Genomic DNA, 17,861 nt, shown 5'->3' with positions numbered 1-17,861 from the left:
GGAGGGGGAAAGAGAGAAAAAAGCAAAGGCAGTTGCCAAAATTGGCATCCAGCCCCAGCTCTTGAATATGTTGGACCACCCTGAAAAGCATTCATATTAGTGTTGAGTAGTATAATTATTAGATTGTTGGTGTATGTCCCAGCAGAGTATGTGATTTTGTTATTCTTTAAAATATGACCAGACTAAATATGTTGTCAGTGTCTTCAAAACGAAGCTAATATTATTGCTATCTTTGAGCCAAAAGGGTGCTGGATTTTGCATTCCTTTTCCAGTGTTCAGTCCTGTATGTTGTGCTCATACTGCTTTGTTGGATGACAGTACTGATCTGTAATGTTAGGGGCTGCCCTTGAGGTCTTCAGACCATTTTGGGGAAAAAAACTAAGGATCATTGGTAATATTTTTTTCTGGGTAATAAAGCAGACTATGTCAAGAAAGGGCACTATTCTGTGTTTTCTTCATAATCACTGGATTCCTCAGTGGCCTCCCTTATTTTCTATAAAGCTTGCTGGAATAATTAGAAAGCAAAATGTATTGCGTATGTAGTAGTTTAATTCCACAGACTTATTCTATTCTAGGTATTTTTATGAATTCTGTGAATTAAAATGCATTTCATTATAGCGCTAACCTTTGGCACGCTGTTGCACATCTTGCAGTCTGCACACCTTGGTTGCCTCTGTTGAGACTCCAGCCCTATTTCTTCCGATCAGCAATATCTATGACAGCAGCTTAATTGCTACATGCATTTTTACTCTTTGGCAAATTATGTTTCAGATTGGTGTCAGTGTATCTATTTGCCCTAGGGGGGGGGGTTATATTAAATGTTGGTAAACAAACAGTTAACTAGCTACACAACCTGCAGTGGAGCAAAACCCCGTATAATTGTGAGGCAGCCCATCTGAAAGGCAAGGGAAAGGAAATATTTTAATTATTTTTTAGCTGTTACTGTCAGGGAGCAAAAGCAGAAATTATGTTTCCAGTGTTGTGGCAGAAGCTATTTACACTTACTGTCTTTGACCTTCATAATATCACATTAATGATTTCATATTTATATGGAGCTTTATCTTTCATTTTTTTTTCTCCTCCCAAAATTTCTGAATATTCACAAGCATTAATTTACCACTATTTACAGCTATTTTAGGGGTGCAGATGACATTCAGCAGTAATATAAAAACTTAAGAATACTGTTTCTAAATGAAGTAGTGGGGACAATTCAAGCAATTTAGTGGTTTTACTAAAATTCGAATATATTTTTCCCTGCTCCACTTTTCTTTGAGTGTGACCTTATATGCTTTTTTTTAATAAAAATGTTTGATGTGTAAAATGCAGTTTGGTATATTGTAAATAGAACAGCCAGCACAGTAGATATGCAAGACGTAGGAAGGTAGTGAATTGTCACTGCGGTTTCATTTTGAAGGAACCCAGTCATCATAGATGACATTTTAATTGTGCCCTCTTATTTAAAATGCCTGCCTAATGCTCCTTTCAGCTAAAATTTTCCTTTTAGTTTCAGAACGACTGGATTAATGTTTATGGAGATCAGCATTTGGATGATTAGTGATTAATGTTGTCAACCTACTGTGGAATATAGACTCAACCAATCATGCTCAAAGAAAAATTCCTGCTTGTATTGCCATGGAGCTCTCTAATCTGTAGTACAGATATATAAACATGTAAAGTGGCTCATCATAAATGGGCTAAAAAAGTAATTCACTGCTGTGGTGGTAAGGAAGTTTTAATATAAAATTTTTTTACAGTGACTTTGTGCATTTTTTAAATATATATATATATATATATTTCAAATGGAAGGATTTCACGTTCAGTTTAGAGCTTAATAGGTGGACAACTAAAGTTGTCCCATGACCTTATATAGCTGGAGTGAATGTAGAATTTAAAGGAAGTTATCACTGCGTTGGGAGGCACAATAGCACAGATTCATTAGAAAGGTCATTAAAAATTAGCCCCTGAGGAACTCGTGTTAGAACACACATCTGGTGAACTGATGACACTGTAAGAAACTAAGTTGCAACGTGCAGGCTTTGAATCAGATCTGAATGTCAGTTGCTAAGAACCTCTATAGTTGACTAGAATAATTCTGTCTTAATTTATATTTAGTCTGATTGATGTGGCTTTTCACTGATCCTGACGATTGAATGAAATATGAAGAGCCTGTTATCCTCTAAAGGCCAAGGAAAAGTTTTTTTTTTTCTTTTTCTTTTTTTTCTTTTCTTTCTAGCAACACTTCCAAGGAAAAAAACAACAAACCAAAATCAACCCTCTGAACTATGTTCGTTTTCTTCAAAGCTGGCTTAAACTTGTCACCTTATCTCAATCTCAGTATTGTAATGCTGAGTCAATAATGCCGCTGTGCTTTCTAGTGATTCAGAACCTGTGTATAGGAGCAGAACTGGGAAGTTCTGCTGGACCAAGGATTCTCATTTTCATGCTTCACTTCTCATGTAATGTCTAAATGCTGAACAATGGATCAAAATTTTGGGGCACTGAAACAGGCACATATTTTGACAAAATGGTCATAGATTCCATGATAGCCAGTCTTGAAAGTTATATAGTGGTGTCTTAATCACAGACCTTTATTCGAGTAAACGCAGAATCCTGGACAATGGATTTTGCCAGCTAGGCAAGACTGAAGTAGAACCATTGGACTATTGACATTGCTTTGTTTGATACGTGTCTGTTTGGACAGATTTTAAATGTGTGTTTCATCTTCTAGAGAAAAAAAGTAACTATATTAGACATGTTTCAAAAACATCATCTGTTTGTTGACCTTGCTTTTTCAGCAGTCCCTCTATGTAAACCTGAATATTAAGATGAAAGTATAATTCAAAGATTTGTAGCTGAGACACTTTCCTTTTTCTGCTGTTTTTCTTAATGAATGTAAGGAAAGATAACAATTCACCTTTTTTCCACTCCATTAAAATACATGCTAAGCAGTTTTCTGAAAGCAGCACAGCAACATTATTTTGCAAGCTAAAGGGAATATTTTTTCAAATGCTTGGACAAATCTTACTATGTATTCACATATGCAGACTTGTATACATGAAATGATACATCTGTGATTTTAGTTCCATTTTTTCCTTTCTGTACTGCTGACTTCACATACAGACTGAATTGAGAATCTATTATAACTTAATTGTTTCTCTTCTTTAAAAATTCACAGTTTCAAGCTTTTAAAGAGATGTTAGTTTATTTATGATTTATTGATTATTTCCTGCTATCTAACCAAATCAGTGTCAAAACATACTTGAGCAGCCTGGGTTTTTAGGTACTTGGTATATGGGGATGTTTTAAACAGAAATAGTTTATTTTCAAAATCAAGGATATGCTTTGTATTTCTCTTTCTATGGGAATCAAAAATAATGAGGTAATTGTTGTGAAATGTGTCCGATGTTTTCAAAATAAAAAATTAATGTTATTTGTCATGAGATTTTGTGTTTGTATATATATCATAATTCGCTGAAGTGTAAAATAAAAAAGTATTTCACTTTGTGTTGCCATACATAAACTTCCAGATATAGTGAGAACAGCCTTGCCAAGTTGAAAATTAAAAAACTAAGTGTATGTATAACATGTTGCAATGAGACATTCCATGCATTTAGGGAAAGTAACTGACGAAATAGTCTATTACTAGGTGGACTCCCTTATGTTTTCCAGAACATGTGATACAGTGGTTCCAGATAGGTGGTCTAATGAGCAATTTTAATGTATCTAAAAAATGTATCTGGTGTCTCTTCTGTATTTAAGTGTATAGTTTATTTTGAATCACTTAATTGACAAAGGAAACCAAAAGATATTCTGCAGAATTTTGCAGTGACTAGATTTTTGGGTACTGAACACGCTGATGATGATAGAGTTCAAGGGACTGTATTTAGGGAAAATCACTTTTCTTTTTTTTTTTTTTTATTTTCCCCCAGATCCAGCCATTGTAAATGGAGTGTATTGGTCAGAATCTTTAAATAAGGTGTTTGTGGATAACTTTGATCGTGATCCTTCTCTCATCTGGCAATATTTTGGAAGTGCAAAAGGATTTTTCAGACAATATCCCGGTAAGAAGATTACAAGTTCTTACTAAAAATACAGGAATGGTATGGCTGCAAATTTCATTGAGTATGGTCACACTTTAACAGTAACTTGAGGTTTGATTTTGCCCAGTTTTTGGAAAGGGATATTTCTATTCAACATTTACATTGAGGTTTTTTTTTTACCAATCAGCATTTGGAGGTGAAGCTTCCAGGATAACTCATGCTCATAATCATTATTTTTCTGCTATACTTATACAAATGTATGAAAAACAACTTCTAAAAAGACTGTGGAGAAAGGAGGGCAAAAGGATTAGACCCTTCATATAGTACTGAAATTAGTTATTATGCTCTATTGATGAATACAGTAAGACAATTTTAATTTGTTGTCCAGTACTTAGACTTCCACTTACCTGACATCTTTACATTTAAAGACTTCAAAAGCTCGTTTTAAAGTTTACTTTCACAGCACTTGTAATAAAATGCAATTAGATCACTTCTGTTATTTCTATAGAAACAGTTTAAAATATGTTGTTACCTTTGAAGTTTTATCTTTAACCACATATCAGTATGAAAGTCCATTAAATGCTACTTTGCCCCAGTGCCATAAATATATTTTTAACAGGTTCTGTGAAAATGTTTTAGTTTAATATTTTTATCTCGTTTTTTAAACAGGAATTAAATGGGAACCTGATGAAAATGGAGTCATTGCATTTGACTGCAGAAATAGAAAGTGGTAGGCAATAGATGACTATCAGTATGTAAGAGATTTGAAAGGAAGAAAAGTTGAGTGTTTAAAGGAATAAGATGTTTTATCTTTTGTCTTAGGTACATCCAGGCAGCAACTTCTCCAAAAGATGTGGTAATTTTAGTAGATGTCAGTGGCAGTATGAAAGGGCTTCGATTGACTATTGCAAAACAGACAGTTTCATCTATTTTGGATACCCTTGGAGATGATGACTTCTTCAATATAATTGCTGTGAGTGTCTTGGGATTTTTCTTCCTTTTTTTTTTTTTTGTGTTTTTTGTTTATTTGTTTGTTTTCCTTCCATAATTTGTTGCTATCTGTCATGTTTTACATCAAACGGTACAGTTGAAAAATGTTGCAGATAGGTGGTGGATATAAGATGACATCTGAACCAACTGGATAAACACTGATTTTTCTTAGGTGATACTGTTTTCAAACTGTTTTTATGTGAGTTGCAATCTGAAACCCCTTGAACAAGTTGTCTTGAGTTTGATAGTTCCAAACAATAGTAGTCTGTTTTGTAGTTTGCCTAAACTTTCTGCATTGCCTTAAATTTTAACTTTGGGATGTGTCCCACTACCTCTGTTATCATGGTGTCTCTCCCTCCCTGTTTCTTTCCCTCCTCCTCAGCTTCTTCAGTACAGTGCAAATTGCAAATGGTTAATATGTAAGAATTAATAATAGAATATTTTGGGTTCAAAGGGACCTTTAAAGAACATGTAGTCCAACCCCCCTGCAATGTGCAGGGACAGATCTTGTTGCTCAGAGGCCCGTCCAACATGATCTGGAATGTTTCTGGGGATGGGGCATCTGCCACTTTTCTGGGCACCCTGTTCCTGTGTTTCACCACCCTAATGGTAAAATCTTTCTTCCTTATATCTAGTCTGAATTTACCCTCTTTTAGTTTAAAACCATTACCCTCTTCCTATCCCACCAGAACCTGCTAAAAAATTTATTCCCAGAATAGAACCAGATCTTACCTTTGTTGAAGCTTCAAAGGCATAAAAGGCTGGCACAGCTCCCCGTTGTTCATACTTCCTTAGTGTGAATCTGAAATGTATGTGCAGAGCTCAGTGATAAATTAGATCATCAGTAGTTCTTGTTACTCGTGTATGGTAGTTAGATTTCCACGTATATGTCTTATATCTATGAAAAGAGGATAGTTTTACAGTATTTAAAAGTAATGGGATTAATCATGTAGGTAAGATGGCTTTAAAAGTCCAAAATTGGCGTTGTGACTATGTTTGGGCTGGGGGAGAGGGAGAAGGAATTGGTGGCTTTTGAAATTCTACATTGCTGATAATATTTCCCTAATACTTTATAAATAGTAACATTGTCTTCAAACTCTTTAATGTTAGGAGGATTTTGGCCTTTTTTGTTACAAAGCAAGTGCTCTTTATGTACTAAAATAAATTACCCTACAGATACCAGTACTAATTTTTGAGATTGCAGTAAGAGTGAAGTGTATTCAAGGCCAGGTTGGATGGGGCTTAGAGCAACTTGGTCTAGTGGAAGGTGTCCCTGCCCATGGTTGTAATGAGAGGGGTTGTAATGAGATGATCTTTAAAGTCCCTTCCACTCCAAACCATTCTGTGATTCTATATATGCTTGAACAATGTGTGCATTTACTGTAGTTTTAACAGTGAGCTGTCAGTTCACAATAACATTTTTATCAATTTCCTTGCATGATAATTGCATAATTAGCAGAAACTCACACAGTAGAAAAACATATTTACATACTGTATCAAAAAAAGGTTTACTGTCCTTCAGAAAATGAACTCCAATCGAAATAACTTTGGTAAATTTTAGGAATGTTTCAATGAAGTAATTATTAAGATACTTGACCAGATATTTTTTGGTGTATAATCTGTGTTTATCAGTAGTTGTGACAGTTACAGTGAATGATTTAGGAATAAAAAAAGAAAAAAAAAAAGTGAAAATTTTTATTTTGGGAAAACCAAAAGGCATATCTATAACAAAAGATATAAATATGTAGCTAAAATCCAAGGTGTAATACAGCAGAATTACTGTTTAAATACTTCAAAAAAAGCAAGAATGAAATATCTAAATGTAATTCTTTTCCAATTTAAAATTTAATTGAAAATTAACTGAGCTGTTCATAAAACAGCATGGGGTCACAGATTTTTAATGTAACTTATTGCCAATTAACACAAACATCTAATCACTGATTTGGCAAATAAGTAGATGAAAGAAACACCCAGCTGAGCGTCTCTTCCCCCTTGACCAGGCTCAGCTTGTGTCTAGTACCTTCCCTGCTGGCACCCTGCCCTCAGCAAACCTTACCTGCTGGTTTCAATCCCTTCACTCCCCTGAGTGAGGTGCTGGGTGGGGTGGGAGATCGAGGTCCTGTGTAGGTTTCTGTCAGCAGCTCTGTGCTTGTTTCTTACTGCCCCTTTTCGCAGCTTACTGCAGGGTCGGAAGGGTGTCCAGAAGTGCACCCCTTTCAGCAGAACACATTTCAAGCTGGATTTCTACATGTTTTCAGCCCTTGATGGCTTCTTCTTCATGCCTGCCTGCCTGAGGATGCTGTAGCCTCCTCCGGTTTGTTGTTGCCGTTTTGGCGCCTTCCAGGTTGCTCAAGTTGGTGCCAGAACCGGCTGGAACCTGCTGTGACTGATGTGGGGCGGTTTGCCACCCGCTCCCTCAGAGGCTGCCACTGCAGCCCTCCTGCTTACACCTAGTATGTACTTTGGTTAGTAAAAGAAATTATTAATATTTAGAAAGATGTGTAACTACTGTGGTAAATATAGCATTTGACTGAGGTCAATTTTTCATCTCAAGATCCTTTCCTCTCCTCTTTCAGGATGAGTATGTCTTATTTGTAGAATTAACAACTGAAAATGGGTAACAACTTACCAGCTCAGCTGTTTAATTTCATTAGAACACTAGTGGTTTAGTTACTATGCAGTTATGAAGCTGAAATTATTCACTGCATTGAAAGAGGTACTGCAGAAACTCGGGAAAACAAGGAGGCCGTAACAGGAATGACAGTGAGTGGATAGTGCTGTCCTGTCGCCTTGAAGTTATCTTGGAAGAGGAGTTTTAAGGAGTTCTCTTGGACTAATTGTCACAGTATAGTCCTTGCTGTCTCACCAGGCAAGAAAAATAATAGTATAAATGAAAAAAATTTCTTTGCTTGAAAATGTAGCAAACTGGTAACAGAGACCAGTGATGTGAAGAAGCTAGTGAATGTTTCAGTGAGGAATGGTGTAGATAGGCCTGGGCTGGATTATTAACTCTTTTTAAAATTTGGTATGTTGGAGGAAGACATAGTGAGCATGCACAGATCACAGGGTTACTGTGATCTAAATGATCAGCAAAAGTTACTTCTGAAGCACTGCGCTGAGTAAGTGCCAGCAGGGTAAATAGTATTTGTCAAGACCGGAGGGGATGTTTTAGTGATCAAAACACTAGACAACAAAGACCACACAAAGGGCTTCTTGGTGTGAAAGCACTGAAAATCCTGTATAGCTTTTATCGATAGACAAATGTTTGAGTGAGATTGTATGTTACCCTTCAGGTACTGGAAGCTGCTGTAAGACCTCCCTGGAACCTCCTCTTCATATTTCGCTTTACAAAAAGTTTTAAGAGCTTTACAATTTGCTTCTAAGTTTCAGTATTTTATTAAAAAAAAAAAAAAAAAAGTTAATGTTTAGGATTCCCATTAACTGTAATTAGAGTTATGGTCAGCTACATATTACTGTTTTGTTAAAAACTCAATTAACACTTATAAATATGTAGTAGGACAGAAAACAAAACAAAACAAAACAACCTAACAACTCAGCCATGAACAAAACCCATGAACAAAACATGATAATATTAAAAATTATTTCAGTTTCATAGATAGATTGTTGCAAAGTCTATCTGAAATTGGTGGACTAGATGATATAATTGCAAAAAAAATTGTTGAAATGTAATTTTGTACTGCCTGTGTTAAAATTTAAGGTCAGTTCACTGGTGCAAGAACAGAGATGCCTGCAACAACAAGAGAAAAGGCATATGTTTCCAATTCACTTTGAAATATAATCCCAAGTCATGCATTAATTTAACAATATTATAATAAAACAAGTACTAATTTTGTCAAATGCTGAAATTTTAAAATGATTTTATAAAAATATAAACTCAACATTAAATTAATAAAATATTAACTGAGCTGAGAATATTACATTAATTTTAATGCTTTGGTCACACCATTTTAGAAAAATTGATTAGAATACAAGTATTTGTTAATTCAAAGCACACTAGTATAGTTCCTGGTTTTAAATTTGTAGAATTTTTCATTATAAATGGTTTCTATGTAGTGTCTCCTTCAGAGTCCTTCTAGTTATACAGAATAGACAATGGATAAACTTACTTTTCAGCCTGCCTGAATAGTCAAGTTCTGTACAACTAATGTGTTATCAGGCTGAGAAAAAGCAAGGCAGCCAATTGCTGACCTCCATGTGATTGCTCTAAGCAGCGGGTTGTGTTTGTGTGCCCCTTGTGCATGGTAATGTTAGTGAAACTTTGGAGAAAGGGATTGAAGAGAGTGGAATAAATTCCCTTGGTTCCTTTTCTGTATTGGCTTCACTGTTGGATCTTAGGCTGGGCTATATTGGATATTCACATATGCCTAATAATGTAAATGTAAACTTCTTGTGTAGGTGTGCTGAAAACACATGGATCTCACATTTCAGAATATGAATAATATCTGGTTATACAGTGTAGCTCAGCAGCTCTCTGGCTGTCTATATTGTTCCTCTTAGTTCAGATTTTAGCCCACTAATTTTATTTTATGCCTCTTGTGCAAATAAATAACTAGAGTGACAAAATAATATGAACTAATTAAACAGATAAATGTAACTAAATAAAATAATGTCATCAAATGTTTAAATTAAAAGTAACATGAAAGTAGACTGAGGTTTTAGAGTAGGAGTTCAGAAAGGAAGGTAATTGATTTTTATTTCTCTCCTTCCCTCCTTCAGCAAAAGACTGGCTGTTCACAGCTATTGCATCTCAGCTATCACAAGTGTAACATGCAAAGATGTGACATGCCAGAGTCTATGCAACACTAGGAAATACAAGAAAACAGTGTAATGCAAGACTCTTAGAAAGCAAAATGCAGACTTTTACTGAGGTAAATTAACAAGAGATCTATACTGGGTATCAGTGGAAAAGTCAGTATTTACTAACCAGCATTTTGGTTCAAGATCAGGAAGCTATTTCACTAAATTCAGTATTTTAAATGTCATAGAAGAGCTGTAGAACTGAGTTCACATTGCTGATAAGGTGGTGGGGAAGGGAGAGGGAGATCTGTCATTAGCAACCTGTGGAACAGGTTGCAGGGCTATATAGCTAAATACAAGTGTAGAGACAGGAGTGGTGGTAAACTGAAGAGAGCAGAACAAATTTGGAGCTACAGGCAGAGAAAGTGAGAACATGCAGTGACAGAGAACCTTGTCTAAGGAGCATTCTGTAATGAATCTTTGTAAGGCTTTTTTTATTCCTACTGAGGTGGAGGAAGAAGGGAGTAAATGCATAGATCAACTTTTTACTTGATTTAGTATGCAATCCTTCACAGTTTACTATTAATGTTCTGATTCACTTAATTCCTATGAAAGGGTGAAATTGCTTAAAGCCTAAATGCAAAGGTCTTAAAGTTCAATCTATGATAACTTCTAGAGTAGATTAAATTGATGACAGGAGGAATTAAGTTAACTCTATACAACTAATGTAGACTTTTTGAAGGTACTTCTGTATTAATTTGACCTGTGTTGAAAAGACGTAAACAATCAGGCCCAATTTTCCAATCAAGTGACTTAAGCATCCATGAGTCTGCAACATCTACTCACAGCAGATGAGAGTTTCTGTTCATGCTTAAGATGCTTCTGAAAACAGGACTGGGCTATCTAACGTACTTAGACCTTGCAAGGTAAGCAGATAGATCCTTAAAGATGTGTCACAGCTTCCTGCTTGACTGAAATTCTGAATCATGTCAGCAGCATCCAGGTTTGACTGAAGCTTACAGACTTTTTGGTGTAGTTGTTTCACTATTAACTTTCCAAAATATTAGCCAGTGTGTCAAATATTTTTCAGGTTTTTTTTTTTTTATATGTAGCAAAGAATTTGAAGTTGTGACTGTGATGTATCAAATATGACTTCTTAATACTATCTGGATTTCAACTTGAGGCAATTTATGCCAACTAATGTCTATAATAGCCATTAACTCCACCTGAATGTTGGCATTCTTTCCATTAAATGCTTCTTTTTAGAAGTATAGACCTCTGAAACATTAATAATCATTTAAAAGGAAAAAAAAAATACAGCTAGTTAAAAAAATTAACCAAATCCTTTTGTTCTTTCTTTGTGTGTGTTTCACTGTAGTTTTGAACTGTTAAATTAAACTGTATCTTTCAAAGCTTTTAATTAAATTTTTCATCCTACTTTTTATTTCTCTCTATAGTATAATGAAGAACTTCATTATGTAGAGCCATGTCTGAATGGAACATTAGTTCAAGCAGACAGAGCCAACAAAGAGGTAAGGAATGAAAGTAACAAAACAGGAGAGAGATAGGATGCCACGTGTAACAATGTACTATTATGATCTTTTCCTAGTACAATGATACCTTTATTAGAATTTATTAATTTTTCTCCTTATGCCATTTCAATAAAGTCTTATGTGATTCCGTAGGAAGAAAAAGAAATAACCTCCTAGTCAATTTGATTGAATAAACTTAATGGAGTACAGAATTATATATAAATATACTGCTAATAGAATTTAGCAATTATTTTAAATAAAATATTTCAGTTGCTTTAAATTGACCTATCATTCTGTTACCAAAAATGTCTGAGGAAGAAATTGCATTCTGAAGTCAAACTAACACTAAAGTTGAAATAAAAATCTCAAAATAAATGAAAACAAATATAATACTATGTGAATGAAAAAATCTAGCATTCCAAACAGGTCTAGCAATATAATGATACATTCATTCAAGAAAGTTCTGTGAAAGTGTTCAAATTAATTAAATCCTACTGGCAGTAGAATTTATTAAATAAATTATTAAAGTTATTTCAGTGAAATTTTTACTTGAAGGGAGATTGCAGTATGAATCTGTAGCTTGAAGTTTGATTTATTGCCTGCCATCCAAATGCAGCTGCCCTGTGCAAGCATTACTCCCTCACACTTCTTACAAGGGTAAGGTAAGATTGTTCATGTCATTTAAAGTTATGAAATCAGGTAGTTGAAAAGTCCTTTGTTTCTGGTTGAGGAAAAGGACTGTTAAAGTAAGCCACTTGTGTTATTATAGAACTTCTTCCCTGGTAAAGATTCCTCTCTTCTTAAAGTGACTTGTCAGCCTATAATGAGTGTTCCATATGGCTTGAGAGAGCAGCAGTCTTGCATCTTTAAATACTTCTCTCATTTTACTAAAGGCAAATCAGAAGAGTTTCAGCTGAGCGCTTAACATTCAGCGTGGCAGGTAATTTTTTCTGAAGGAGTCAGTGAGGTGTTACAGGAAGCAGAAGTGCCATGTTTTTTCAGTGTGTTGGTATTAGGTCTTTTGACATATACCAAGACAAAATTAATTTGGTCTTGTTATGCTGAACTTTACTCCATTGTATTATTCACAAGGGTTATTTGCATTTTACCTACTTTTACACACCTACATACATTCTACGGGTATTATTCTTCATGTTTCCTCAAAGTACTTGATATTCTCCACTGTTGATTATTAGATTATCTGAATATAATTCGGTTGCTATGTGGAATTACATGAACTGTTTCTAATAATTTTGTGTAGAAGACCCTTATTGATGAACTGTGATGCAGTTTTCTAAATGAGCACTTTATTGTGGGTACATCTAGTGAGTCAGATGAAAGCTGTGCAAGTTCTAGACTTAAAACCAAAGATTCAAATATAGTGCCCAGATGTCCTGTCTGGAATTAATCCCACTGTTAACCTTTCCATTACTCTGCAACTGATCAAACTGCAGATTACCACACACCCATATGTTACTTAATGTCAGATGCGTTATATTGTTTGATCAAAAAATTTTTATGCCACCCAGATGATGCTCAGATTTTATGAAGAGTGCTCAGTTATTAAAAATAATTAAGTACATTTTCATATTTTGTTCTTCAGAGTAAGCTTCAATATAATTTCTAGTTAACTTTTTTTTTTCCTTTTTTTTTTTTTTTTCTGGAATCACTTTGTATTTTTTTTGCCTATAAGTTGTATAATACATCCAAGGTTTTGGAGAATAACTAAAAATTACCACTTTTACCAGTTTTTCATATTACTGAGCTAGTTCTTGATCCATCCTTGAAAGTCCAGAACTAGAGAATAAACTTGATATGTAGCATGTAATAGTTCCATGTAATTTTATATACTATGACTTTGTCAATCTTAATTTGTTTGCTCACTTCTGTGAATTTGTATATTATTACTGTTTTTCTAGTTTATGTAATTAAGTTAAAAATCTGTTTGCCTGAACACTGGAATGCACAAAAAAGCCATTGTCCCAATTCTAGCTCAGAATATGAAGCAAATGCTGTTTAGGAGATGGGTAGCCCCATAATCCTGTGTAGGTGATTCAATTATCATGCTCTGGAATTCATAGTTACCAACTACTTTCTAAATTATCTGCTATTGTAAGATCTGATATTTTGTGATTTGCATATACTGACAAGGCAAAATTGCCTAGCAAACTCAAAACCCCTTCACTTTCTTTGAATTGAGTTTTCTTTAATCTCTAAACTTGAAAAAAACCCAAAGAAATAGAAGAAGATGGTCTAGAAGATCTTCTGTCCTTATCACTTGAACTTCATTTAAGGTGAACTAAAGGGCAAACCAACTTCTCAGCAAAATAAATGGGGTTAAATTATACTAACTTGGAGCAGATGAGCCAGGTCTGACCAAGGGAGATCAGATCCTCTTTTTTTTTTTTTTTTTTGGGGGGGGGGGGGGTGAGCTGAGTGTGTTGTTTGCTTCTGCTGATAGAATTCCCTTCTGGTAGCACAGTCACTGCCCTGCTCATCCTGACCTCTTGCACAGCTGCAGCACCTGCCCAGCATTCCAAGATGCAGGCATAAGTAAAAGAGCTAGTTTGCCATTTGCAGCAATCAGCTGCCTCAGGCAATTGGCCTACAGCCAGAGCCTATTCTGTTCCCATGCACAAGCTGTCCAGGTAAAATGAAACCTGGGAGCATCTTCAGGGAATGGAGCATAAGGTGGTGTTTTATTTTTGTTAGGCTACAGGAAACTGCCTTAGGGCTTAGAGCAGCCTTGGAAATTACTGCTTCTTGATGGTGTCGGTGCTGAATATTCAGTGGGATTACAGGTAGCAAATGAACATGCTTTTGCACATTCAAGGATGGTTTGCAGAAATTATTCTCCCTAATATGAGGGAATGTAACAGGCTTCCAGAGAACCAGACTTTCAAAAAATCCAATTAGTCTTGGAGGGGGAGAGGGTGGGGCAGGATCTCTCTGGTGTCTGGTTTACATATTTCTTCAGTGAAACAGTGTGTTCAAAAGTATCTCTTCTGGTTTTGGGAGGGAAACAGTATTGTAAACACAGTGTTAGTTCCACACATTGGCTCTAGATCACTTGCTATTATTTTCTGGACCACAGTGTGGGAACTACTTCCCTAAAATAAAAAAAAAACAACAACCACGCTTATTAAAGTATGAAAAAGCAGTAAAAGCATTGTAACCCTCTTATATCAACTCTGTGGTGACACTTTCCCTTGAGTAATGTGGCACAGTTTTCAGTTCCAAGTGTCAGGAAAGATATTATTTAAAGCTCACTTCCCTGCCCCACCCCCTGGTGACACTAGAGTAAATCTGTGCAAAGTGCTTACAGAGCAAGGAAGCCGCGCTTCTGTTTGAATGACAACCCAGTTATTCATGAAGCTGCATTCATTTCCTCTACACTGTGCAAGCCATATTCCAGTTGCATCTTTATTTAAAAGTGTCACTTCCCCTACCTCTGTAGTTAATATTTTATGTCTCTCTTCTCACAGCCATTTTAGTAAGGGGTGACAAGTTAGATTATCTTGTTAATTTATATCATATAGCAGCCCAAGGTTCTTGAACCTGCATTGTCTTGTTAAGTAAAGAGAGCAGTTAGGAAAGAACACGTCAGGAGTACTTTTACCTTTGCGACTTTCATCTTAGCCAAATATGTGTTTTGAAGATTGGTACAGATTTCACAGTGATTGGGTCATCATACCTGTAGGGGTTATTTGTTCAAAATCACTCCTTGATTAAAGCACTGATACGTATCTCTCTAATGCATTGCAGTAGATTTTTAAAGGACACCAAATAAGTTTAATAGAACTAAACATTTAATGTATTAATGCATTTTCATTACAGGGAAGGAACAAATGTTGGAGAAAAAGGTGTTCAGTCCTGAATATCCAGCATGTTGATAGAGTAATATGCTTTTCCTTAAGAGTTAGAATACAGTGAAAGCAGTAATGATTCTAAACCATCTAAACCTGTTCTGTACCAGTTTTAAGAACAGTAATGTAGTCCTGAGTTGTATATCTTATTTAACTTTATTTTTTACTTCTAGAAACATCTATAAAATCTATAAAGGAAGAGATACTTGTATAACATGTTTAGAAATTTCCACAGGTTTTGATAGAATACAACTTCATATAGGACCATGATATGAGTGATATTAATGTAAGGGCCACCAGTTTCACAAAGATACAAAACAGGCATCCCTGTACTAGGTTTCTTTCAACATAGTGTTTTTGCTTTCATTTTTAAAATAGGGGAATGTTGTAATTTGTTTTAAAAATATTTATATTTTCATATGATATGGGAGGCATCAAGTTGAATCCACTTACTTCTACAAGTTTTTATAGCCTAGCATTTGTAATAAAATTTTTGTGTTGGCACATACCTGCATTGAAGGTTCAGTTTAGATGTAGACACATATTCTCAGAATGTTGTAAGCTATCCCTAATTTGCAAAGCTTACTTTGAGTTTTGTTTATTGCAAAGATTAAATCTGTAATTATATTGGGTAACATAAATGAGGTTGAAATTAATCTGTGATCCTAGATGTGCCTTAGTAATATAAAATGTGTAACATATATTTGAATTTTACCAAACTAATTTATATTTTGGCCTTAGCATTAAACAGCTGCTACCTTGAAGTGTATCAATTTGCTATACACAAATTTAAAAAAGAGTGGGAAATAGTTCAGACGTTATTCTGTCACTGTCTGCACTTTCTCCACAAATTACAAACATGTGGAACTGCATATTTTAATACTAGTTTTCTTGGGCCAAGAGGTTTTCATCTTTGAGAAACTCCATGTTACAATTTACCTACCCCAATGGAATCAGACGACAATCTGATTTAATGTAACTCCAGATTTAAAGTAACAATATTGCAATATACATTCCTCTTTAATATGTTGTTTTAATGTACTATATATAGGTTGAGGACATTTCTCTGTAAATGTTTCCAGATGAAATATATCATCTTCTAGATGCTCAGATAGGCACAGTAACTCCAAACTAAATCAGGAACTTATCCCTGCGTAAATTAGTGACAAAATGAGACAGATATAGTGTATAACTTCCAATGAGCTTTTATTTTTGTATGCAATTACCAGAAATTAAATAGCCAAAAGACAGATTCACCAGTGAAGCTGAGTGAATATGCAAGTTTTGCATATTGAATTTTACTTAAGCAAATGAGTGAGGTGTATATTTATCTACCCACCTCTGTCCGATCTCCAAAAAAGATCAGTGACTGCATTGTTTAGGTGTTTAAAAACAAACAAACAAACAAACCCCAAACAACCAAAAAATGTAAAGTCTCAGTGAAATCTACCTTTTAAAAATCTGAGTAGTCATTATAGACATCCAACAATTTCAACTAGCCCCAGACCACTGAAATTTGGTCTGAAGTTTTCTATTGCAGCCCCACACAACAAATTTACTTATAAGAGTTTGTGTTTAATCTGAGAATATTGAATCTTCAACTCTTTGTTCATCATTATCATAGGATTGTTTTTCTTAAAGAAAAAATAAATCCAGTCTACCAACATAAGATGCTAGGGAACACAAGTGGTTGGATAATCATCACCAGCAAACTAACCTGTAATTGTCCTGGTGATGGATTTTAAATGGGATGATGCTTAAATGTGTTTGCAGATGTGAGTTCAAATTTATCAACTGCTGCTACGTGTGAGTAAACTTCCCTGTGACACATCAGTCTCACACCTCACACATCTACCTCCTGATTGGTTTTGTTTGTTTCCAATTGGTTTATATGCTGATGTAGTTAATCTCAGAAATGTGATAAATCTTTGCCAAGTATGTCTCAGGAGCATTTGGAGTTAAAGCATTCATGGATGAGTATGGGAACTAATACTAGAAGTATCAAAGACTCTAAAACTGACAGAGAACTGTGGAGGAATGTTGTACCCATTAACAGTGCTTTGTGTAGGAAGCTCACCCTTGTCAGACAATTAATAGCAAATACAGTTTTTCATTGTAACTGTATAACTGCTGCATGTATCATTTGTGAACTGTTACTCCCTTCTCTGGAATCAGTGGAAAAGGCTTTATTAATGTAAGCTTAGACTTGAATCTATGGTCCTGTAACCTAATCTAATTTGGGTATTCTTACTCACCATGAATGGTACCTTATTTTTGATAATCACAAGTGAGCTATAACGAAACGTATCTGTACAGGGTCCTGGGGCTACTGTGTAGCATATTGGCTCAACAAGAAGGAAATAAAAACTTTGTTTGTTTTTAATAAAAATGGTGAAAACTCTATAAAGGGGAAGTAAATTAACTGAATTAACTCAATTAACTGATTCAGAAGCCTTAACGTACCTAAAATAGAAGAACAATAAAGAAACAAGAAGCTGGTTTAGCTAGGTAAGTAGGAAGATAAGAGGTGGGGAAACTTGTCTGCTCTTCTTTGCATGTGTCTGAGATGATATGGCTGTTATCATCTGGCACTTATCTGGCAAGTGTTTGCTGCCACAGATACGGAATGAAAATGACTGTACTTTTTTCTTTGTCTTTCTTTTTTTTTTTTTGTT

The 17,861-nt window shown here is 35.1% G+C and overlaps 1 protein-coding gene across 5 annotated transcripts in view; it reads left to right on the top strand.

Annotated features, from left to right (window-relative positions):
• CACNA2D3 (calcium voltage-gated channel auxiliary subunit alpha2delta 3) overlaps positions 1 to 17,861 on the top strand; it is a 373,089-nt gene that overhangs the window by 162,452 nt on the left and 192,776 nt on the right. For all 5 annotated transcript variants that reach the window (XM_051627834.1, XM_051627837.1, XM_051627833.1 and 2 more), the window contains exons 6-9: positions 3,930 to 4,061; positions 4,710 to 4,770; positions 4,863 to 5,013; positions 11,246 to 11,320. In XM_051627834.1, coding sequence (XP_051483794.1) covers positions 3,930 to 4,061; positions 4,710 to 4,770; positions 4,863 to 5,013; positions 11,246 to 11,320 — 419 coding nt within the window. The remainder of the gene's footprint in view (positions 1 to 3,929; positions 4,062 to 4,709; positions 4,771 to 4,862; positions 5,014 to 11,245; positions 11,321 to 17,861) is intronic.

The sequence above is a fragment of the Apus apus genome, chromosome 9, assembly GCF_020740795.1.
Source record: "Apus apus isolate bApuApu2 chromosome 9, bApuApu2.pri.cur, whole genome shotgun sequence".
Taxonomy (NCBI): Eukaryota; Metazoa; Chordata; class Aves; order Apodiformes; family Apodidae; genus Apus; species Apus apus.
This window is presented reverse-complemented; position numbering and strand designations above follow the sequence as displayed.